The sequence below is a fragment of the Labeo rohita genome, chromosome 19 (genome assembly GCF_022985175.1).
Source record: "Labeo rohita strain BAU-BD-2019 chromosome 19, IGBB_LRoh.1.0, whole genome shotgun sequence".
Classification (NCBI taxonomy): Eukaryota; Metazoa; Chordata; class Actinopteri; order Cypriniformes; family Cyprinidae; genus Labeo; species Labeo rohita.
In genome coordinates this window covers 21,694,835-21,719,433 of record NC_066887.1, presented here as the reverse complement: position 1 = coordinate 21,719,433, position 24,599 = coordinate 21,694,835, and the positions used below count along the sequence as shown (strand labels likewise).

Below are 24,599 nucleotides of genomic sequence, written 5' to 3'. Positions count from 1 at the left end.
AAAATGAGTCGCTGGTTAGCACGTTTATTCAAAATGTAAAAAATAAATAAAACAAAATAAAATTAAGATATTTGACAAATAATTTTCTGAAACATTTGCTCAAAATACACTCAGAAAGTGCATTACTCATTGCAAATGATCTCTGTAGATATTGAAAATGACACAGTTTAAATAAAACGATTAAAATATAATAAAATATAATAAGATAATATAAAAAAATATTAATATTAAATATTAGAATATTAACAAATTACGAAATGAGTTGAAGTACTAAAATTACAACTAAAATAAAAATGTTAGCTAAAAATAATTAAAAAAAGAAAGCACATGATAAAATTACTAAATTAAACTTAAATTAAAATGAAAACTGAAAATATAAAAATATATTCTAATATAGCAATAAATATTAAAAGAGCATATAAATAATACTAGAATATCATAGTTGGCTGCCAACTGTGAGACAATATTTAATACATTATAATATATAAATAATGTGAAAACCTAAATGCTTAAATAATACAGAAAATTGTATATATTTACTCAAAATGTATAAAAAATTACGTTTGTAAACTCAAATTGAAATGAACCACTATTTAGCACAATGTTTATTCAAAATAAAATAAAAAATAAATAAAGATAAAATGTGCATTACTCATTGCAAATGATCTGTTATTAATGGGGCACAGTTTAAACACAGTTTAACACAGTTTAACTAAAACTATTAAAAATAGAATAATAATAATAATAATACAATTAAATATTAGAAAAAAAACCTTTGCCTTGGCAATTAACAAATAAGGTAAAAATACAGCTACAAATAGAGAAAGCACATGATAAACAAACTGAAATTAAAATGAAAACTAAAAATATAAAAATAAATGCTATATATAGTAATATATATTATAAGAGCATATCAGTAATACTACAATATCACAGTTGGCTGCAGATTTTGAGACAACATTTAAATTGAAAATAGGCTCATTGTCCAACTCCCCTACAGTTAAACAGTTGAGTTTTACCGTTTTCGAATCCATTCAGCCGATCTCCGGGTCTGGCGGTAGCACTTTTAGCATAGCTTAGCATAGATCATTGAATCTGATTAGACCATTAGCATCTCGCTCAAAAATGACCATATGTAATGACGATATTTTTCCTATTTAAAACTTGACTCTTCTGTAGTTACATCGTGTACTAAGACTGACGGGAAATGAAAAGTTGTGATTTTCTAGGCTGATATGGCTAGGAACTATACTCTCATTCTGGCGTAATAGTCAAGCAACTCTGCAGCCATGCCATGGGTGCAGCAGGCGCAATGATATTATGCAGCGCCTGAAAGTGACCGGCACTAACTAATGCTGATTCACGCCTTATCATAATTACCGTAATTTCGAGATGACAACATGTGAAGTTCTGCTCGGAGCTGTGCACGTCCTCAGACTCTGAATTATGCTTTTCTATGGCAACACTATCAGCGCCTAAATAGAGCCTACGTTGGTCAGTTGGTACAGCGGTCATGTGGTACAAGTCGTAGCTCTCAGAAGACTCCCAGTTCACAAGTTGTAATTATGAGTTCTACGAGGACGTGGACGCTTTTTACAAGTTGGAATCTCGTAATTACGGGAATTCCGATATGGCGTGAACATACCTTAAGTTTGTGTAGATGCAGAGCATAGACTGTAAAAAATATGTAAAAAATGTAAAAAAAAAAATAAAAAAAAATAAAAAATGCAGAGTTGCAGCTGGCATAGTTGAGGGCTGCATAATATCATTGCGCCTGCTGCACCCATGGTACAGCAGCAAAGTTGCTTGATTATTATGCTGAAATAAGAGTAAGTTCCTTGCCATATCGACCTAGAAAATCACAACTTTTCATTTCTCGTCAGTCTTTGTACACGATGTAACTACAGAAGAGTCAAGTTTTAAACAGGAGAAATATCGAAACTCTTTGGTCATTTTTGAGCGAGATGCTAATGGTCTAATCAGATTCAATAATCTATGCTAAGCTATGCTAAAAGTGCTACCGCCAGACCCAGAGATCGGCTGAATGGATTCGAAAATGGTAAAACTCAAGTGTTTAACTGTAGGGGAGTTGGACAATGTTGGAAATTTTCAAAAAAGTGGAGTGTTCCTTTAATATATTAGAATATATAAATGGTGTGAAAACCTAAATGCTTGAATAAAAAAATAACAGAAAATTAACAACAACGTTTACTTAAAATATTTAACTTACTTTTGAAAATGTAAGGGCTCAAATTAAAATGAATCACTTTTTAGCACAATGTATTTATTTATTTTTTTTGTAATTCAGTGTTTTTATTTGTTTTCAAAGTAGCATATAAGTTACATCAAACAAGAAAAAGTATCAAACAACTTTTTAGCACAATTTTTTTTCAAAATTAAATAAATACACAAATAAAATTTGACCATTACGTTCCTGAAACATTTGCTCAAAATCACTCAAAAATATATGAAAACACAAAATGTGCATTTCTCATTGCAAATGATCTCTGTAGATATTGGAACTGACACAGATTGGCAATGCAGGCATAATTTTGGCCAATGCTGAAAATAGTCAAAAAATAGTCAAATACCTGCTGCCTCCATGAAGTGACCCATTTCATGTTAGATAAATCACTTTTATGATTTCATTTATTTTTGTTATTCTTTTATTTATGTCTTATTTATTTATTTATTTTACTATTAATTTCTTTGTGTAAAAACTAAGAACACAGAGAAATAATGTTGAAATTCCTACTAAAATACACATTTTAGGACACACACAGCACAACACAAACTGTGGTGAACTGTGTGAGATTTAAACTCCACCCACTTTGGGTTGACCAATCCAGTGTGAACTCACTTCCTGTCTGAAGAGCTGCGTGGTGGTGTAATCAGGAGAGTGAGAGAGACTGAGACAGAGAGAGAAACAGAGAGCCGTGTTTGATTTCACTTTCACTTTTCAGAGCTGACTCACCCGGGCGTGAAGCATACGGACAAACACACACAAATATACACAGAATTACCAAAAAAAAGCCCTATTAAAACACACCCAGCATGGCTTTCAAATACCCTGAAGCACGGAGAGATGACAGTAAGGTCAGTGGTACTTTCATTTGGGGTTTTGCACATAGTCTTTCATTCATTCGCTTGCTCTTCCTCCTTCTTTAAGACACATGAAATGCAGAAACAAATACTGGACTGACTGGAACACACGAGTGAGAGTTTGCCATGTGTCATAAGAGTGGAGTGGTTTAGCGGTGCCTGTGTTCTACATCTAGTGGTTATGTGTCAGAAGTTACATACGGTAGCTGATTGCATTAGTTTCCTTGTGGCGGGGGTTTGCTTCAAGGCCTGGTTTCATATATACGCAACTACCTGGAAACCGAATGTGTCTTGTTTCTATTTTCTCCCAGTGCAGACATGCCTGCTGCTCCTAACTTTGGTGTTTTGTTTCAAAGGTGGATGATTATAACGGAGTAAAGGTCCCAGATCCATACCACTGGCTGGAGGATCCTGACTGTGAGGAGACTAAGGTGACCCACACACGTGACCACCTTTTACAGTGGGGAAAATAATTATTTGATCCCCTGTTGATTTTGTACGTTTGTCCACTGACAAAGAAATGATCAGTCGATTATTTTAATGGTAGGTGTATTTTAAAAAAAAATACACTTTTAAAAAAATGCATTTTATAAACTGATTGCATTTTAATGAGGGAAATAAGTATTTGACCCCTTCGCAAAACATGACTTAGTACTTAGTGGCAAAACAATCACAGAGGTCAGTTGTTTCTTGTAGGTTTGCACACATCTCAGGAGAGATTGTGACCCTCTCCTCTTTGCAGAACCTCTCCAAGTCATTAAGGGTTTGAGGCTGATATTTAGCAACTTGAATCTTCAGCTCCCTCCACAGATTTTCTATGGAATTAAGGTCTGGAGACTCCAGGACCTTAATGTGCTTCTTCTCGAGCAACTCCTTTGTTGCCTTGGCCGTGTGTTTTGGGTCATTGCCATGCTGGAATACCCATCCACGACCAATTTTCAATGAGAGAAGGAGGTTCTCACCCAAAATTTGATGGTACATGGCCCCGTCCATCGTCCCTTTGATGCGGTGCAGTTGTCCTGTCCCCTTAGCAGAAAAACACTCCCAAAGCATAATGTTTCCACCCCCATGTTTGATGGTGGGGAAGGCAGCATTCCTACTCCTCCAAACACAGTGAGTTGAGTTGATGCCAAAGAGCTTGATTTTGGTCTCATCTGACCACAACACTTTCACATAGTTCTCCTCTGGATCATTCAGAAGTTCACTGTTAAACTTTTGACGGGCCTGTACATGTGCCCTTGTGGGCGCTGCAGGATTTCAGCGTTTCACGGCGTAGTGTGTTACTAATTGTTTTCTTGGTGACTATGACTATCCCAGCTGCCTTGAGATCATTGACAAGATGGATCCAGAAGATGTTCTGTATTTTTTTGTTGTTATTCTGTCTCTCGCTGTTAAAATAAACCTACAATGAAAATTATAGACTGATCCTTTCTTTGTCAGTGGGCAAACGTACAAAATCAGCAGGGCATCAAATAATGATTTTCTCCACTGTATATTATGATGGACCTTTTTTTTTTTTTTTTTTTATCACAGATGGGCTTTTCATCATTAATGGGATAGGGTAGCAGAGGAGTGACAGGAAATGATGGGAAAAAGAGGGAGGGCTGGTTTCGGGAAATAACCAGAGATGATTTAAACTTGGATCACCCACACAATGTTGGAAAATGTGCGTGGTAAAAAAACAAAATTGTTGCCACATACATACACAAGTACCGTCCCCCTTTACTTAACATTAATACATACATTGTAAGAATATGGATAAACAGCCTATAAAGTAAGGCTATTAAATAGCAGTCCCAAACTAGTTATTGTCAATACAGTTAAGTTTGTATGAGCCACCACAGTTATTTAAGCATATAAAAAAATAACACGAAGTGAAAATAACATGGTATTTTTGGGTTGCGGAAACAAGTTACTATGGCGAATTCACAACATGACCTGTTAAAACATGGAAACTGCTCCTGAATAAAATGAATATCATTATTTCATGCAAATCCTTTCCTGCTAACACACGAAAACCCAGTTATGTGATTTATTGGCACTTTACTTTTATTTCACATGTTGCTTGCTTAAAGTTTCTTTTGCACTTTAGTGAAGTGATATACAGTGTGTGCACAATCTGCACAGTATAACATATGACAGGACAGGATAGTTTGTTTTTCTGAGGTGAGAGCCTTTTTATTTCGTAACAAGTTACAAAAATAACGATAGAATAATGACGCTGACATTAAGCCTGACAACATCTCATCTGACCGCAGATGCTGAAATGGGACAGTGCATGCTGAGGAATAAGGTTCTAGTGAAACGATCAGTCATTTTCTAAAAAAAAATAAAAATGTACATACTTTTTAACCACACTGTAATGGCAATTTAGGCCTTCAACCCATTAGTCCACTATATGGAGAAAAATCCTGGAATGTTTTCCACAAAAACCTTAATTTCTTTCGACTGAAGAAAGACAAACATGGACATCTGGACATTTATTGTGTTTTTTTGTTGTTGATGTTGTTTCCCACTCAGAATGGTCTTGCGACTCAGACTCACTGCCCTAACCCCACTGTAACAGATGACTTTTGGCATTTTTTCATATGAAACAGGATGAAGACTGATATTACATAGATAAAATAAAACTCAAGCCCTATTTGGATGGTTATTGTTTCTCATTTTACATCTGTAAAAATAAATATACATGGTCAGTCACATGATTGTCATCTGAAGATAAAATATGTTATTGCCTGGGAAATTAAAGAATTCATATTTAAATAAACAACAGAAAAATAATATTATTTCAATATCCTATTTAAAAACAAGAAAATTTACATGCTATAGTTTAAATGTGACCCTGGACCACAAAACCAGTCTTAAGTCGCTGGGGTTTATTTGTAGCAATAGCCAAAAATACATTGTACGGGTCATTATTGATTTTTCTTTTATGGCAAAAATCATTAGGAAATTAAGTAAAGATCATGTTCCATGAAGATATTTTGTTAAATTCATACTGTGAATGTATGAAAACTTAATTTTTGATTAGTCATATAAATTGTTAAGAACATTATTTGAAGAACTTTAAAGGCAATTTTCTCAATATTTTGATTTTTTTTGCATCCTCAGATTCCTGATTTTTAAATAGTTGTATCTCGGCCAAATATTGTCCTGTTCTAACAAACCATACATCAATGGAAAGTTTTCAGATGATGTATACATCTCAGTTTTGAAAAAAATGACCCTTATGACTGGTTTTGTGATCCAGGGTCACAAATGGTTTTCTGTCTTGCATGTCTCTTAAGATGACAGTTGTCATTTTATAGAAGTGGAAAATAAGAAGCAAGTTAACACAAACTCTAACATTTACATTTCACCAGGCTACTTGTTCAATTAGTAAAAGAATTAATTCTGGAAGCCCTATTTAAAAAAACGTAACTGGGATTTTTACACAGTTGGTGGGAGAAAAATTCAAACTTTCTGTATTCAGGTGGCAATAAAATCACCAACTAGCCCCTGTAAATGTTAAAATTACCTTATGCCCCCATGAGAAACAACTACCGTCCGAATGGGCCTTAGTCCCTTTATGAAGCTGCTTGATCAGTGTTGGTATGTGCTCCAAACAAATTTATTTAAAGACAGTCCCATCAGCTACTCTGTCTCTTTTAAGGTGCAATAATTTAAGGTGCTCAATTTTTTTTGCAAACTAAACTAAAACTAAAATAAATAAAATTAATGTGGTGTACAATCACATTTTTTTCTAGACATTCTGCATAAAGCAGGTGTCCCCCTCATAGATGCTGCCATGTTAACATGACTAGCTCATGCAACTGACTACTAATATCATAGTCAGTCACTTCCCAGCATGAACCACCATCAACACATGAAAAAATCATTAAAATTGAATCCAAGAATGTCCACTGCAGATATGTGCATTATAATACAGAGACAAACAGCCAACTTGATTTTTCTCTGTTCACAACCAAATACTAATGATAAGCTACAAATGCAAATCACATATAAATTCTACACAGTTTCAGACCTACATTTATGTTAATAGGATTTCCTGGTTTCAAAAGAAAAAAAAAATTTGTAAGCCCACTTCAAACAATAAAAATGCAGTGAAAACTGAACAAATTAATTTAACCACTGTTTAGCACTATAACTAAATTCTTTATCGTTCTTGGTTCACCAGTATATTTGCATTACAATAAATAACAGCAGGGTTTTTCCAAACTTGGCAATCCCCTGCGAGTTCATGAGTGATGAAAAGCTAATAATTGATGAAATCATAAAAAGTAAAATTACTATATATGCATAATATCAAACAAATCAAAACTGATATAAAAAAAAAACTGATATACATTTAATGGTCATGTGATCATTAACTGACATCAGAGAACCATGAATATGCAATGTAAAGCTGTTAAAGTTATTAAAGGAGAAGTCCACTTCCAGAACAAAAATTTACAGATAATGTACTCACCCCTTGTCATCCAAGATGTTCATGTCTTTCTTTCTTCAGTCTTTATGTTTTTTGAAGGAAACATTTCAGGATTTTCTCCATATAATGGACTGGTATGGTGCCCTGATTTTGAACTTCCAAAATGCAGTTTAAATGCGGCTTCAAACGATCCCAAATGTGGTTGTAAACGATCCCAGCCGAGGAAGAAGGGTCTTATTAGGGCCTTATGATTTTCGCCATACGGAAAACGCAGATGGAATCGCAGAATCCGGTCATAAAAAAAGAATTTACTGAATAATGTGGAATGTCACGGAATTTGTCACTAGTATCTGTAAATATTACGCTGCAAAATAACATTTAAATGTGAATCCTGCATGTTCCCAGTGTCTCTGTTTTAATGAACTGAGCAGAGGAGCGGTTTTGTTTACTACACACACTGAAGCTCGCGTTACGCTCGCCGTGATTTCAGCGTCTGTCGTCTCACTAAATGAGGACATAAATACATGAACAATATCTGCTGAGAGTCACTTTATGAGAATTTGACCGTTCCATTTTAGGAAAACTAGCGTTATATCATATACACACAGAAATGTAAAAGTAGACACTAGTGTTGCACAGTATACCGGTACCTAAAAAATATCACGATACCCTGCTTTTAAAAACGGTACAATTCCGCATTTTACTAGTACCGGTTCTTTAAGAGCCGTATTTCTGCGTGTCTGTGTTAGTGAATGGCGTAGACGCACAAGTTTTGTTTACTACACACATAGGTGTGACGCTCGCTGTGTTTTCAGCCTCTGCCGCCTTAATATATGAGTACATGAACACATTAACATAATCTCTAGAACTCCTTGGAGAGTCACTTCATGAGCATTTCACAGTTTCTTTTGTGGAAAACTATCGTCATATGAATGAAGACCCTAAAAGTCTTCACAGCAACCCGTCAAAATAAAAGTTCGGTTTAACTTGACAGCTAGAAATGAATTAATATATTACATAATGTAAAGATAGCACTACTACTACTAATAAAAAAAATAGTTTTAAAACAATGTTTAAGAAATATTTACCAGAATTTATTTACCAGAAAATTGTAAATACACAACACAGCATTTCTGAAAAAAAGAAATAAGTAGCCTATAATAAATTAATTCTTTATCAAATCTAATTATCCTTTATAAATTCATTATACGTGCTTTTTTGATTATTAAAATGTAACGAAATGATTAAAATAGAATCCAGAAAATTAATGGAAAACAAACAAAACTGAATCTGAGAAAGAAAAAAAAAAGTATTTTGTAGGGCCTTAAAAACATGTAATTTCTGTTAAATTAAATTCTGCAAGTTTCATGATTTCAATTAATTAGACATGCTTTTGATAAATATTTTTTTAATGTAACCATTAAAATAGTAGTAGTATCGTGATATTTTAGTCAGGTATCGTATCAAAGTCAATATTTTGGTATCGTGACAACACTAGTAGACATGGCAGCCCGTAAAAATAAAAGTCCAGTTTAACCTGAAGACATTGTGCCAAATATATATTACTACTATTACTACTTCTACTAAAACGAAACAAACATTATTTTTAGGGTATAATCACACAACATTTCTTCCATGTTTTAATTTCAATAGTAAATTCCCCTTCGTTTGCCTAAAAAAGTTTGCTTATTTTTAAATAATTAATAGATAAATGAAATTAATGTTTTATGCCTTCATTTGATAACCAGAACATTTTAAATACAGAACACAGAATTTCTGAGGGTAAAAAAACCTTTCATAAGGCTATTTTAAGAATAAATTTGAATAAATTAAGTATGCATTCAATAATAATTCAATAATTAGACATGCTAAAATACAGAATTTGATAACAATAAAACATGGTGAGAAAAAATAAAACATTTCATAGGGCCCTAAACATGTCATTTTTGTTAAACCTTTATTAAACTGATGTGAAATTGTAAGTTTTATGATTTTAATTAATTAGACATGCTCTTTGATTAATAAATTTTTTTTTAACCATTAAAAAGGAGTTGAGAAAAATTAAAACGGGGAAAAAACTGAATCCAGAAAAATTAAAACAGAAAAATGGAATTCGGAAAAAAATAAAACGAATTTCATAGGGCCATATCTTATCTAGTGAAACGATCGGTTATTTTCATAAAAAAAAAAAAAAACACTTTAAATACTTTTTCATCTCAAACGCTCGTCTTGTTTTGCTGTCCCTGAACTCTGTGTTTTCTGACTCAAGACAGTTAGGGTATGTCGAAAAATTCCAATCGTATTTTCTCCCTCAACTTCAAAAATAATTTCAAAATCACCCTACATCACCGCAGAAGTACCGACCCAGTCTTTACAAAGTAAACATGCAAAGAAGATCAAACACCCCTAACAAAAAAGGTAAAACAGCGATTTAGGACGATTTTAAAATTGAGGGAGAACATAAGATGGGAGTTTGACATTAAAAAGTATATAAATTGTATTATTTTTATGAAAATAACCAATTTTTTTTGCTAGATAAGACCCTTCTTCCTCGGCTGGGATCGTTTACAACTGCATTTGGGATCATTTGAAGCCGCATTTAAACGGCATTTTGGAAGTTCAAAATCAGGGGCACCATACCAGTCCATTATATGGAGAAAAATCCTAAAATATTTCCCTAAAAAAACAAATTCTTTATGGCTGAAGAAAGAAAGAAATGAACATCTTGGATGACAAGGTGTGAGTACATTATCTGTCAATTTTTGTTCTGGAAGTGGACTTCTCCTTTAAAACATAAATATCTCAAGGGAAAGTTAAAGTATATAAAGGGTTTAGCTGGCAATGAAAGTTATTGCAAAGTCCTTTCATTCCAGTCACACTGACATCTTTTAACCTGTTGACTGACAAGACAGTTACAAGCTTTCGTGAGCTATAACGACTTTCTCTTTCTTATCGGACTAGAAAAACAATCCATACCACCATTTACGTTGTATTTTTAGGCTCACCCCGTTTTGTTTCCTGGTCTCCACCCATGGCCCACATCACCGGAACAAAGAAATGTGTAGAAAAATTTACATATAAACAAGTTCTCTGTGTGCATGACAACGACCATTTTAACAGTGTCCCTCACCCGCCCTGCAGATGTTTGTTGACGAGCAGAATAAGTTGACCATGCCATTCCTGGAACAGTGTGCAGTCAAAGAGCGGTTTCACCAGCGCCTTACCGAGCTCTACAACTACCCCAAATACAGCTGTCCTTACAAGAGAGGAAAAAGGTAGAGATCAGACCAACAGACAACACCAAACTTAGACAAACAATTTCACATTTTAAAAAGAGCTCACAACATGTCACTTTGTGCAATGCATATACCATCATATGCTTAATTAATTCAAATTAAATACATTTAATCAACATTCTATTGTAGATATTTCTATTTCCATAACGAGGGTCTGCAGAACCAGGATGTGCTCTATGTGCAGGACTCATTAAACAGTCCTGCATCTGTGTTTTTCGACCCAAACACTCTCTCAGAGGACGGAACTGTGGCTCTCAAAAGTGAGTTTGATTAATTAGTTGATTCATCATGTATTTACACACACCTGTAACGCACCACTAACGTTCTACATTTTCCTTTTCACTCTTTCCTGGCTTCTTCTCTTTTATGTTTTCCCTACATGTCCTGACAGGTTGCATTCTTGTTTAAAAGGAACCGTGGGTATTCAGACTTGTATGGCTTAATATAACGTAATTGATGTCTCTTAATGAAATATGTAGTAGAAGTCCCACAAAAGAATAATAACATTTTTCAGACATATTTTTTTGTACGTTTTGATAAGTTTTATACATATTTTGGACTATGGGGGGCGCCATTATTTAATGGTTACACTCTGTGAGCCACTGGTGCTACCTCTTGCTATTTTTACCACAACACAACTCAGAAAATAAAATATTGATACAATGCCATTGTGCAGCATTTGTTTTTTCAGTCAAAGGACAACAAGAAAAGCGATTTAAGTCTTTACTGATTTTCTAGTTATAAGAAGAGGAGAAAAGAATGTGAAGATGCCTGTGAACGAATAAAACTTCTTAAAGACCCACGTCTTTGTTCTCTCTACTTTAGCCTTACTGCTACCTAGCTACTGAAAGTGCTTACAAACAGCAGAGACAAGAAATGCTAGATGCCATCCTGGCAGGCTGTAAACATGCTGACGCTTGTCATGATGCCGTAGCCATTGAAGGAGTTTCTCAGTTTGATTTCACTCGACATCAGGGGGCGTTTAGACTCCTTGTGGGGAAGAATCGATGGTGCGGCATTTGGTTTAAGCCTACGCTTATATCCATCGCCACCTGTAAGCTCTTTCAATAGCTGTGGTCATCATATCAATATTTTAATATTTAAATCAATAGTTGGGTTGCGGTAAAAATAGCCACAGGTAGCGCTAGTAACTCGAGTGCATCCATTTGACGTCGAAAATATCGAAATAATGGCGCTCCCCACAGTTCAAAATATGTATAAAACTGTGGATTTTTAAAATAAATAATTTTTCATGGGTTTTAGACATCATTTGTGTTATATTAAGCCATACAAGTCTTAATACCTGGGGTTCCCTTTTAAAAGAGACGAGATATTAATATATTGGAACAATCCAATGCTCTCCATTGACTTTGTATTGCAGGGAGCTGCCTCCTTGTCATTTGCTAACTTATAACAAAAAACAGAACAATGTCTAAAAGCTGCTATGTGGCAAGGTGTACAGTAAACAAGCTAAAAAACCCAGAACTACGTTTTTATCAGCTGTCGACCCAAAAAACAAGCATTTAAGGACACAGATAGTTGTGAATGTCAGTGTATGTCAGTGTATTTCTGGATCATTTCTCCAGCAAAAAAGAAGGTAAGGAAAAGGAGCACTGACATAGACCAATAAAATTTAGTTTCTAAGTCCTCTCAGGTTTACATAGGGTGGTGACATAAACTTTTGAGGTGGTTAAAAATAATGATTGTTTCCTGTTGTGATCAAGTTTCCCTCCAGTGGGCGTAGTTCTTAGCGTAATATGACGCATTGAGCTCAACTTTTGTGTCCTTAAACGCTCGTTTTTTGGGACGACAGCTTATAAAAACGGTGTGGGCATGGCCCAAATACATTCCGTCTCTATAGTGATTATAAATTAGTGCATAATAACACAATTATACTGATTAAAATGAAAGAATGTAAACTTTTAAAACATTTGGATTCTATAAATTAAAAAAAAAAACTGCATTTTTCTCATTCCTAATTTAAGTGTCTATTTTACAGTAGTTTTTTTTTTTTTTTTGGCTATGTAAGTTTTTCTCTGCAGGTATTTTTTTTAAACCAGATAATTTGCATAAATGGGAAACCAGACTACTTTCCCTTGTCAGTGTTTTCCTGGAGTAGCTGTTATAGTAGTTTATTGATGTCTTTGTTGAACAGGTTTGGAGATAAGCTTCAGCCCTAAGGGGCCGTGTGTCCCTCAGTAAAACACACAGCTGGAATTTCCGAGTTATGCGTATCTGCACTGCTTGAAGGCAGATTCATATATGACTGGCATTTATGGAATCAATTTAAATTTAACTGCACATTCACAAACACTTTTTTTTCTTTATCACCTTTAAATCTAATGTTGATAAACTTTAAATAGTTGTCTACAAGGAATACCTGCAGCTCTTATTACTGTAAACCCAACAGCACATCTGCCGAGAATCCTTCGCATTGCTGTATTTTACAGCTTGATCTTTCCTCATTTTTGCTTTTCATTCCTTTAACCTTTCTACCTTACCTTTCTTACTCTTTTACACACCCTCTACCATACAGCTCTCTGTTTTGCAGAGTTGTTAACATTTGCCATTTAGTGCTTCAGTTGTATCATTTTTGCACTTAAATGGCCAAATTTGATTTCATCATTGTTGCTGATCATTTTCATGCCCATTTTCTATTTGTTGATGTGAAGTGGGTCGCCTATCAGAGGAATGTGAGTATTTTGCGTATGGCCTGAGCAGTGCAGGCTCTGATTGGGTGACTGTACACTTCCTGAAGGCTGATGACCTCACCAAGCTGCCAGACGTTCTGGAGAGGGTGAAGTTTAGCTGCTTGGCCTGGACCCATGATGCCAAAGGCATCTTCTACAACTGCTACCCTCGACAGGATGGTAAAGCTGATGGTATGTTCACATCGAAGACAAACTACATTACTTTCCTACTTTTGCAAACATCACTTAAGCTATTTAGCTGTACAGGTACTGTTTTAAAAAATTTGTATTTGGTCTTCCAGTGTGGTATAGCCAACCCACCTCTCACAATCTAGTTCCCGCCAGGTTTTGAATGGCAATTCATGAAGATTTGCTTGTGTTTTGTCCATTCTAGGCACTGAGACCACAACAAACCTAAACCAGAAGCTTTTCTACCATGTTATTGGCACAAGCCAATCAGAAGACATTCTGGTGGCAGAATTTCCTGACAACCCAAAATGGCACAGTAGCCTTACTGTAAGAGAACACCACATTTATACAAAACCCACTTTTTGGGAAGATAAAGTGGTGCAACTTGCTTTATGATTCACGCAATGTGATGAAATAATTATAAAGAATTTGACAAAATTAACTACCCTAAAATTAATTGTTCTCCTTTTTTTGTGGTTCTGTTTTTCTTACACAATCCTCCTTTTTCTTCTCGTATGTCTAGGTCTCTGATGATGGCAGGTATGCAGTGCTGTCCATCACAGAGGGTTGTGAGCCAGTGAACCGTCTGTGGTACTGCGACCTGCAGCAGCTGCCCAATGGCATCACAGGTCAGTCTGCATGTGGAAATGTTTGGGATGTGAGACACCTGATAAAAAAAGAAAAATAAAATTAATTAAATGATGATAATAAAAAAACGTAATTAAAACACACGACTGAAACTGCAAAGAAACACTAAATTATATTATATATAAATGTATGCAAGGTCTGTAATGTATTTCCTGCTCAACAAATGCTGCACAGTAATATCAAAAATGGCAAATTCTGAAATATTTTTAAAATGTTTCAGCAGTCATTAATCCAGTCTTCTGTCACATGATCCTGATGTAATCAGATTACTTTTTTCAATTAACTAGTGAAGTAACATTACTTTCTGATTTACAAGAAAATATCTGAGTTACCTTTTAAATAAGTAATGCCAGTTACGTTGTTTTCCCATTTATTGACTGAGAAGTCTCCTGTCCCTAAGTTGAGAAACTGGGAGTAAGTACAGGGACATTGTGTGCATTGTGTGAACATGATGTTCACTGTAGTTCTAGACTAAATGTAAACATGCATTAATTCATCTCACTTGCAAAAAAACATTCAGTATTCCTCAAAATGAATAAAAACAGAACTGCTAACTCAAAATATGACACAAAGCTGCAATAATTAAATGTTAATAAAAATATCCTTTATGTATTTAATCCAATTTTATTAACCAATGTCTTTGCTGCTAACATTCGATGATCCAACCATACTAATAGCAAAAATTACTTAATTTTTAGATTAAATAATATTTGTGCTTGTGCTTTTATATTGCTGAGGAGTGTTGAACTTCTCTCTTGCATTCTACTGTACAGACAAGAATTTACTTTTCCTCCAGGCTGAGGCTTATTCTTTTCAGTTTTTGGTGTGAAGGGGCATACACGCAAGCCCTGCCCAGATTTAAAAATTAATGCAAAAGTAACATAACATACTTTCCATAATAAGGAACTAAGTAATGCAAGTAGATTTTTTTTTAGGTTTTTTAACACAATATTGTAATGCGTTACTTTTAAATTATATTAAATTATTAATATTAATCATGAAAACAGTTGTGCTGCCTAATTTTGTTGTGTAGGCAATTACACATTTTTTATGATTTTTTTTGATGAATAAAATGTTAAATGATTTGAAATAGAAATGTTTTGGAACAACATAAAAACCTTAACTGTCACTTCTGATTAGTTTAATCCATACTTGCTGAATAAAAGTGTTGATTTAATAATGTTATTCAAGGTTTGCTGCCATGGGTGAAGCTGGTTGACACATTTGAAGCACAGTACACATACATCACCAACGAAGGCACCGTATTCACTTTACGCACCAACCGAGATGCTCCTCGTTACCGCCTGATCACCATAGACCTGCAGAAACCAGAGCAGACACACTGGAAAACCCTCATCCCCCAACACGAGAAAGATGTTCTTGGTAAGAGAACGTTATATATTCTTGTCAACAAAAGAGAAGTTTCTCTGTGGTTTTCCACCAAAATAAAACTCTATGGTTTAACGTCTGAAAAAAAAAGCAAAAAATTTGCATTGTAATTTTACTATATATATATATAGTTACAATCATTATTGTTAAATACTTTGCTGATTTGTTTAATTTGATTAAATACTACTACTAAAATGTATTATATTTATTTATATTTAACATTTATTAATATATTAATTAGTAAAAAAATGCAAATAGTTTCCCCAGTTTGCACCACCTTTTATATATATATATATATATATATATATATATATATATATATATTTATTTATCCACATACTTAATGGTTGGTACATTTTCTAAAGACACCAGCCGTTGATAGGTGTGGCAAAATGTTGAGGTTTTGGTCACATCTGGTCACATACCTTAAATTCTTCATTACAAAACAACAAAAGCTTAAAACATTTTCACTGCTGTTACTTTGGAAAAAATACTGTTCACAGTTCATTAAGCAGTAATTACAATTAAAAAATTGTATACAATTAAAACACATAAAACTACCTTCAATATATAACTGAAACCAACACACAAAATCACTGCCAGGAAAAACAAACATTTGTGCAACAGAGATATACTGTAACTCTTGTGACAACTAGCCCCGGTTACCCCTACATTTTTCCCTGTAGAATGTTTCAGTTTAAACATTTTGGAAACATAGTTAGCTCATACTTTCTTAGTATTCAGCAGTAGTCAACATCTGTGGGTGAAACTGTCACAAGCCTCCACACACACACACACAAGCACACACACACTTCCTCTTCACCCACACTATCATTAACTCATTTCCAATAAAAACAAAGAGAACTGCAGCATGAAGGTGTTTATTATCTCATCTGCAGGCTTTGTGGAGTGTGTGAACCAGCGCTATCTGCTGGTGAATTATGTGCATGACGTGAAGGACATCTTACAGCTGTATGAGCTGCAGTCAGGGAAACTGATCAGAGACCTGCCGCTAGATGTGGGCACTGTAGTCGGCCTCAGCTGCAAGAAGAAGCACCCGGACTTCTTCTATAAGTTCACCTCTTTCACTACACCAGGTAAACACACTTAACACTTCACAAAATGCACTTCATAACCTAAAATACGAAGGCAACCCAGTGTGTGCAGTAAAAAGGAGATCACACAGAGTTCCAGAGCAAGAAAAGTGTTTATATTCTTCATATCTAATCGTTTAGGGATAATCTACCATTGTGACCTGAGCCAACCCAACCCAGAGCCTACGATCTTCCGGCAGGTGGAAGTAAAAGGCGTAAACCCAAATGATTACCAGACAACTCAGGTCAGGCTGCAGTCTGTCCTCACATAACACATAAATGTGAAAATGTTCAAAAAAATTGTCATTTTTACAAACTTTGACTGGCAGTATTTGTGTATAACAGGTGTTTTACCCCAGTAAAGATGGCACAAAGATCCCAATGTTCCTGGTGCATGCACGTGGCATAGAAAGAGACGGCTCTCATCCAGTCTTTCTGTATGGTTATGGAGGCTTTGAAAACTCAATTCAGCCATATTACAAGTTAGTATAAAGCTCTCTGTGTGTGTTTGACTAAATACTTCAAATGGAATGTGATGGAAAATGGAAGCATATGAAAATATCAATATATATAACCAATTATTTCTCTCTCTGTATGTGCAGTACTGCATACCTGCTCTTTATAAGACATCTGGGTGGGATCCTGGCTGTGGCCAACATCAGAGGAGGAGGAGAATACGGCCAAACTTGGCACAAAGGTATCCTCACTGCTCAGAAGTGACCTTTTAAAAGATAATTAAAAGAAATGAATGAGTAGAAATTGAATTCAGAACAGCTATAATTAGTCAGCTGACTTTTTTCAACACTAGTCCAACTTGAAAATTGCTAGAGAGGGACTGATCTGAAACTCGCAGACGGTCGCTGACTACCTTGCATGAAAGTGAACTTAATACCAGCAAAGTATCTGTTTGAGTCATTAGTCTGCTGAACACTGCCCACTGAATTATGTGTTTGAAAAGCAGAGCTGAACTAGAAACTGACTGTTCGAAACCAAAATGTACAAACTGTTAAGACAGTTACCTAATTTAGGTTCATGACCCCTCTTTAGTATTCATATGGTTTTTAACATTAAACTAACATAGTTAAATATTATAACAAACTGACAATCATGGTACGGATCAAAGAAGTGAATACAGTGTCTTGCAGTTAACATTTAATAATAATAATTATTTAATTCTTGGGTAATTAGTGTACTTGCAGTCATTATGGTCTTAAAATAATTGTCGCATGAATGAATTTTATTATTATTATTGAAAAACCTCACAGCTTGACTATTTCAGTGAATTGCAACTTTAATAGGATTCAAATGATGTACACATTTAACACATTTGTTTTGACCCATCATATATTTTAAAATCAAATAAAATGTGATAATAATAAATGTGGAAATAACAATGACTTGTTTAGCTTAATGAATTATCTATTTAATTTATAAATGTATTCTTGCATCCAATTTTTAATGTAGTTTAACCAGTGTAGTTAAACCACATTCAAATACTGCAAACCTTTTCAGGTTTAATCTTTAAGGCAATGCAAGTGCTGTATGTTGCTGTACTTTTGAAGTTTTACTTTAATGAATAACTGATTTGTTCACATATTCTCCCTTACATGGGTAAAGTGTGATTTTTTTTTTTTTTTTTTTTTTTTTTTTTTTTTTGGGAAGTCATATTTTAACTTGACAACTTCAGTATTGGAATTTACGGTCACGCTTTATATAAGGTCCAGTTCTCACTATTAATAGTTCACTTAGTACACTTCCAGAATAAAAATTTCCTCATAATTTCCTCACCCCCATGTCATACAAGAGGTTCACGTCTGTCTTTCTTCAGTCGAAAAGAAGTGAAGGTTTTTGAGAAAAACATTCCAGGATTTTTCTCCATGTAGTGGACTTCAGTGGGGATATCAAAAGCTTGAAGGTCCGAATTGCAGTTTCAGTGCAGCTTCAAAGGGCTCTACACGATCCCAGCTGATAAATAACGGTCTTATCTAACAAAACAATTTTACAAATTTATATACTTTTTAACCACAAATTCCTTAAATACAACTTTTACCTAAATAACCTTTTAAATACGTTTGGGTACTGGGTAGGATTAGGCATGTAGAATAATATAAAGCAAATATTCTGCATGACAAGTACTAATAAACAGCAAATATGGTAGTAATATGCATGCTAATAAGCAACTAGTTAATAGTAAGAGTTGTTCCCATTACTGAGTTTACCCCACTCCCCCTACCATGTGCTGCTTCAAACTTTAAGTCTTGATTTTTGATTTCAGCTGGCACTCTTGGGAACAAGCAGAACTGTTTTGATGACTTCCAGTGTGCTGCCGAGTACTTGATCCAGGAGGGATACACCACGGCCAGCCGGATCGCCATCAACGGAGCTTCCAACGGCGGCCTGCTTGTGGGTGAGTTATTTGGAAGAGCGGTGCGTCAGAGGCCTGAGGAAGGTAGACAGACACGATCATCTCCAGCTAATAAAGAACACAACCAATAAGGCTCAACAGTCTTAGCACACATACGCCTTCGCATTAAATTAGAGTGGTACTGTAATGGAAACTTATGGACGTGCAGCTGTGCGGCTCTAATGATGCATGCAATCTGTGCCGTTACTCACAGCTAGCTCATCTGTTGAGTAAACATGACATTGGCATTCACACTCTGAGCTTTCTCACATAAGTCGCACTGTACACACCAGCATCTGCGAGAGGCGAAGATGCACCCGCACTCTCATTAAACTGCACGTTTAGTAGGAGATGCAGTCGTTAGATGGGCGGCACTCACTGGCTGCCAGTGCAAATACAGTTTCAATCTCTGTCTTATTCATAGGAGAGACAGGATTGAGTCAGTGCTGTTATTGTGTATATGCAGGATCGTGCAGAATTCATGTGCGGTTGATCGTGGGAGGCACATGGAATCTATTTAAACGTTTTACAGATTTTTCGCAGAATTGAACGCGTCATTCAAAAGGCTCTACATGTTTCCAGGCTGTTGTGTGTTCATTTAACAAGTATTTCGGCGAATGTGATTATCCTTTCAGATATTAAGAAGTTCAGGAGTCCAAAAGGTCAAGATGAGTCCGAAAGGGCAAGATGAGTTATTTATTATTAATTTTTGTCTGCAGTATACCTAAAGTAGAGGAAAAAAATATGTAGAAAAATGTGAAAATCATTTATATAAATTTCAAGTATAAATATATATAATTAAAGATGTATTATAATTAAACATTTATATTTAATAACATATTAATTAAATACTACTACTACTACTGATAAATGAATACAATAATAAATATTTAAAAATAAAAAAGGAACCTGACCCATTTTTCCTCTTCATTAGAAAATATATATACTAAGTCAAAAGTTTTTGAACAGCAAGATTTTTTTTTTTAATAATTCTCTTCTGCTCATCAAGCCTGCATAGCCAAAAATACAGCAAAAGCAGTAATATTGTAAAATATTTGTACTAAAATAACTGCTTTCTCTTTGATCATATCTTAAAATGTAATTTATATCTGTGATCAAAGCTAAATATTCAGCATCATTACTCCAGTCTTCAGTGTCACATGATCCTTCAGAAATCATTCTAATATGATGATTTGCTGTTCAAGAAACATTTAATATTATTATTATTATAAATATTTAAAACAGTTGAGTACATTTCAGAATTCTTTGAAGAAAAGAATAGATCCAAAGATCAGCATTTATCTGAAATAAAAAGCTTTTGTGTCATTATACACTATAACATTCAAAAGCCTGGAGTCAGTATAATATTCTTCTTTTTTTTTGTGGGGGGGGTAATTGGGAAAGAATAAAAATTAATATTTTTATTTAGCAAGGATGCTTAAATTAATCCAAAATGACAACAAAGACATTTATAATGTTACAAAAGATTTCTATTTCAGATAGATGCTGTTCTTCTATACTTCTATACTTATATTCTATACTTCTATACTTCTATACTTATATTCTATAATACTTATATTATAGAATATAAGTATTAGTAATAAGTATTCTAATAATAATAATAATAATAATAATAATAATAATGCATGTTTTTTTTGAGCATCTAATCAGAATATTAGAATGATTTCTGAAGGATCATGTGACTGGAGTAATAAAAAAACTAAAAGCTAAAAATCAACTTTAAAATCACAGGAATAAATTACATTTTAAAATATATTAAAATAGAAAACAGTTATTTTAAATAGTAAAATTTTTTACTGTTTTTGCTGTACTTTGGATTACATAAATGCAGGCTTGGTGAGCAGAAACATTAATTTGATCATTGATTTTTAAAACATTAAAAAAACGTTTGACTGGCAGTGTATATAATTTGTGTATATAAACATATATAATTAAATATTTTAAAAAAATATTAATTTACAACAATAATAATATTACAATATTATTTACAATAATAATATTACTAATTATTAATCAAATTAATACAATAATAAATATTTAAAAATTAAAAATGAAGCTGACCTTTTTTTCTTTATTTTTCACCTCAAGTATGCTGAGTGAATAAATGATTTATTTATTTATTTATTTATTTATTTATTTATTTATTTTCTAATCAGAATAATAATAATAAAAAAGTAAGATGTCAGAAATTAGAAAATTATTGCATTTGTTTTGTTTCATAGCAGAAAAAAAAATTGTCAGAAAAAGCACCTTGCCAGTAAGGGCATTTACGAATATCATGTCTGTACTCAGCTCAGCTAAACGCATTTAACCATGTTTTTCATTCCGCAAAAATGTAACAAATTTCCCCCTAAAATTCTGAGCCAAAAAAATCTGCAGATTCCATCTGCACCTGGTTGTGGGTTACTAGTGTGTGTGTGGGTGTGTGGGTGTGATGTAACAATCAAAACAAGATGAATGTGTAGGCGGTGCACCGGTTTGAAAACAGTGGCGGTGAATAAATTACTAAGCATGTGAAAAAAGCTTCTTTATGCTGAATGTGTTAGCTAGGTTAGTATGTCTGTGTTGATCCTTATGTTTAGTCACAGTGTAGTTACATGGCCTTTAAAAAATGTGAGGTGTGTCAAATCGGCCTGTTCTGTCTGAGTAATCCAAAACATTTTTAAGCCCACTCATTTAAGTACAGGTGTGTGAGTCAGTGTGTCTGGTAAATGTGGACCGTATTTGGCCATTGCCATCTTTGCATTTCTTTTTTTTTTTTTTTTTTTTTTTTTCAGCGGCATGTGTAAACCAACGCCCTGAGCTCTTCGGTTGTGCGGTAGCTGAGGTTGGGGTCATGGACATGCTCAAGTTTCACAAATTCACTATTGGTCACGCCTGGACCACCGACTACGGCTGTGCCGATGATCCTGAACAATTTAAATGGCTCATCAAGTAGGAATTCCTGTCTTCTGAAAGCCCTAAACTACTGGTCAAAAGTTTGGAATAATTAAGATTGTTTTTTGTGTTTAAGTCTTTTATGCTCAACAAAGCTGCATTTCTTTGATAAAAACTACATTAAAACTATAATACTGTGAAAGATTGAATTGAAAAATTAAAAAGCTGTAAATTTAGCAGCCATTATTCCAGTCTTCAGTGTCACATGATCGTTCAGATATCAGTCTATTACTAGTGCTTAATAATGGTTCTTATTATCCATGTTGAAAACAGAGTTTGCTGTTTAATAATTGCATGCAAACCTATGATACAATTTGTCCAGGTTTCTTTGATGAATAGAAAGTTCAAGTAACAGCATTTTTTAAAACTGGAAATCTTTTGTAACATTATAAATGTCACTTCTGATCAGTTTAATGTGTCCTTTATGCATTTTTATGCATCCATAATACATAATGGATCCATAATTTATATTTTTTCTAAAATCCTATTATGGTTTACACAAAATATTAGGCTTCAAAAACTGTTGATAATAATAAGTAGCAGCATTTCAGGACTGAATTTGCATAGTACAATCATTTCTGAAGAATCATGTGACACTGAAGACTGGAGTAGGGCCCTATGAAATCTGTCTTCCCCCCCATTTTCTAGATTACGTTTTTTTTTTTCTAGTCTGTGTTTTAATGGTTAAATTAAAAATATATATATATTAAACAAGCATATCTAATTAATTAATTAAAATCATGAAACTTTTGACAGCAATTTATAAAAAGTTCAACAAAAATCAAACAGCAATTTAGCAGCAGTTCATTAAAAGTTCATTTCATTAAGGCCCTATGGAATACATTTTTTTTTTCTCAAATTCAGTTTTATTTTTTACCAAATTCTGTGTTTTTCATTAATTTTCTGGATTCCATTTGAATGGATTTATTAAATTGTAATAATCAAAAGCATCTCTGATTGATTTTATAATAAAAATAATTTATTATTATTTTAATAATAATAAAAAAAAAAAAATCCCCCAGAAATACTGTTTTTAAAATTTTCTGGTAAATAAATTCTGGAAAATATTTTTTTTTCTAGTAAATATTCCTTAAAAATAATGTTTTAATAAGTTTATTATTAGTAGTACTATCATTACATTAAGTAATATGTCAGTTTCTTCCAAGTTAAACCGAACTTCAAGTTTCTGTTTTTATATGACATGACAATAGCTTTTCTCAAAAGAAACTGTAAAATGCTCATGAAGTGACTCTCAGAGCAGTTCTAGAGATTATGTTTATGTATTCATGTACTAATGTAATGAAGCGGCAGAGGCATTACACGCACCTCAGTATGTGTTTAGTAAATGAAACCGTGGATCTGGGCCATTCATTCAGACAGAGACACGCAGAACATGCAGGATTCATATTAATATTCACAGACACTAGTCCATATTGCATTTTGACTGTACTGACCAACTTTTGATTTATTCATCCAATTTTATATAACAATTTTAATGTATTTTTGATCAAATAAGTGCAGCCTTGGTAGGACTTTAAAAACATTTTAGAAAATCTGAATTATTCCAAACTTTTGACCTTTAGTGTAACCAATAAGTTATTGTAAATGCCACACTAAATGTGTCCAAAAAAAAAAAAAAAGTTTGACCTTTTCCTCCACAGGTATTCTCCTCTTCATAACCTTCCTCAGACCCCACGAGACGGGACTCCGTACCCCGCTATGCTGCTGCTGACAGCCGATCACGATGATCGTGTGGTTCCCCTGCACACTCTGAAATACGTGGCCACTCTCCAGCATGGCATGGGCCACAGTCCTGGGCAAACCCAGCCGCTGATGGTCAGAGTGGACACGCGCAGCGGACATGGAGCCGGGAAACCCACCGCTAAAGCCATCCTGGAGGACACGCACATCTTCTCCTTTATAGCTCAGACACTGAAACTCAGCTGGAGAGAGTGAGAGAGAGATGCAGATAAACAGAATTTGCAATTTCAATAGAAGAGCACAAAATTATCTAGTAATTTCTAAAAATCTTTTAACAGGTAGACTAAGAAAGGAGACAGGCATGTGGGGAGTAAGTGGAAGGAGATAAAAGGAAACAGATTTTTTGTAGCAACTTGATTTTTACTTTTGTTTCAGCACAGCAATGATCATTAAAGTAGGGTTTTTATAATAATAAACATTTCCTTTTGTAATCAATACTTGCATGTTTTATTTACACCTGTCCAATGTTTTGCAATAACTCAAACATACACTAAGGGGCAGTAAACGACTGCAACAACTCCTCCTTCGCACAAACAGGTCAGGGAGCACATCAGGGAACACTGTCCTGGGCCAGCCATCCTTAAGAGAGCTAACCATTGTTTAAACATTTACTGTAGTGAAACTGCATGACTGTAGTAACAT

At 34.1% G+C, this 24,599-nt stretch overlaps 1 protein-coding gene across 1 annotated transcript; it reads left to right on the top strand.

Moving 5' to 3' along the window:
- The first annotated feature begins 2,878 nt into the window (after nt 1-2,878).
- LOC127182043 (prolyl endopeptidase) lies at nt 2,879-24,392 on the top strand. The gene is made up of 15 exons (XM_051137138.1): nt 2,879-3,096; nt 3,459-3,533; nt 10,670-10,803; nt 10,954-11,084; nt 13,497-13,706; nt 13,909-14,030; nt 14,227-14,332; nt 15,543-15,734; nt 16,640-16,837; nt 16,976-17,079; nt 17,180-17,316; nt 17,437-17,531; nt 19,110-19,241; nt 22,037-22,193; nt 23,858-24,392. Exons 1-15 carry the CDS (start codon nt 3,055-3,057, stop codon nt 24,150-24,152), a joined length of 2,130 nt encoding a protein of 709 aa, XP_050993095.1. The 5' UTR covers nt 2,879-3,054; the 3' UTR covers nt 24,153-24,392.
- The last annotated feature ends 207 nt before the right edge of the window (nt 24,393-24,599 follow it).